Raw genomic sequence first — 1,295 nt, forward strand, 5'->3', positions numbered from 1 at the left:
AATTCCAGCTGTGGGACCCGTGACATCCAATAAAACCGCACCACGTCGCCTTTTTCTTAGGAGTCCTGTAGGCTCTTCATAGGTGTTGTATTGCTCTTTAACTACCTATTAATATTCTATCTTGTTTACTACAAATCGGACTAAGTTAGAAAAAAACATCGATCCCACCACACAGACCAATCCACCAATGAGGTCCCTCACTGGTGGCAACATAAAGCGTAAATGCAGGTCTCACGCCCCTAATTTGCACATTGATGCTTCACCTGGGAGTTAAACTCCGGAACCAAAAAATCATTGCAATGTTCAATACACTATAACAAGCACTTAAATCCTTCACCCTAACTACAATTAGTTAAATCATCCATTTGCATTGTCACCCATCACGAAGAAATTCAGGACAAGAATCCATAATTCGCCTTTCTTACTGAAAAGATAAATGTGGTTTTTTTTCTCTTGTTCAACACAGTAGTCAAGCCCTCAATTAAGGCAGACCCAGGCGCACAGGAACTCTCATGATAAATTAAATTACAAAAGTTCCGTATATTGCAACGCACTAGGCTCAGTCAACCTTGATCACACAGTAAACTCAGTCAGTATTGATCGGACAAATACATGGCATGTTTCCTACCATTTCTACGAAGCTCCCCGCCTAAATTCCCATTCCAAGCACCAATGCAAGTCGCAGTCGACAGAAATCAACGCCCCTAAAGACACAATAAACGCGGGAAAAAGCGCCGGAAATGCCACGCTAACCCCGCCATCTGACCTCGAAGCAGCACGTAAACTGTGCGACCCACGCATAAATCGCATGATCCGCATTGCCCCCGCGGATCAAACCCCGCAAAACAGAAAGTAATCGCCACCCGAAGCAACAGCGAGAGCGGGGGAAACGGAAGCGATCAGAGCGAGAGCGGGGGAAACGGAAGCGATCAGAGCGAGAGCGGGGGAAACGGAAGCGATCAGAGCGACATCAGGGGGGAGGCGCGGCGTGGATCTCGAGCCGTCGGGTCCTTACCAAAGGCGTGGCAGGCCTGCAGCACGCGGTCCCGCGGCCACTGCTGGGTGAGGGGCAGCTCGAGCAGCTGCGTCCAGAACTCGGAGGAGACCGGGTAGGCCCTGTCGCCGACGAGCGCGGCGAACATCTGCTCCGCCGCCCCCGGCGACGCGGCGCCCGCCTCGCCCAGCCTCGGCGTCGACGGCGCCACCCCCATTGGATCTGAGGGCTCGGCGGGGCCCCTAGGGTTTGACGCGGGCGGGGATTGGGCGAGGGGGAAATGGCCAGGTGGAGTCGGGGC

General features: G+C 53.0%; 1 protein-coding gene across 2 annotated transcripts in view; it reads right to left on the reverse strand.

Moving 5' to 3' along the window:
* The window catches only part of LOC119269169 (dymeclin-like), a 7,945-nt gene extending 6,664 nt beyond the window's left edge, over nucleotides 1-1,281 (reverse strand). The window contains exon 1 of one of the 2 annotated variants that reach the window (XM_037550943.1): nucleotides 1,016-1,281. In XM_037550943.1, coding sequence (XP_037406840.1) covers nucleotides 1,016-1,211 — 196 coding nt within the window. In that variant the 5' untranslated portion in view covers nucleotides 1,212-1,281. The remainder of the gene's footprint in view (nucleotides 1-1,015) is intronic. The other variant, XM_037550944.1, reaches the window with a different exon arrangement.
* Between the last annotated feature and the right edge of the window lie 14 nt (nucleotides 1,282-1,295).

Source organism: Triticum dicoccoides, chromosome 3A, assembly GCF_002162155.2.
Source record: "Triticum dicoccoides isolate Atlit2015 ecotype Zavitan chromosome 3A, WEW_v2.0, whole genome shotgun sequence".
In the NCBI taxonomy this organism is placed as follows: domain Eukaryota; kingdom Viridiplantae; phylum Streptophyta; class Magnoliopsida; order Poales; family Poaceae; genus Triticum; species Triticum dicoccoides.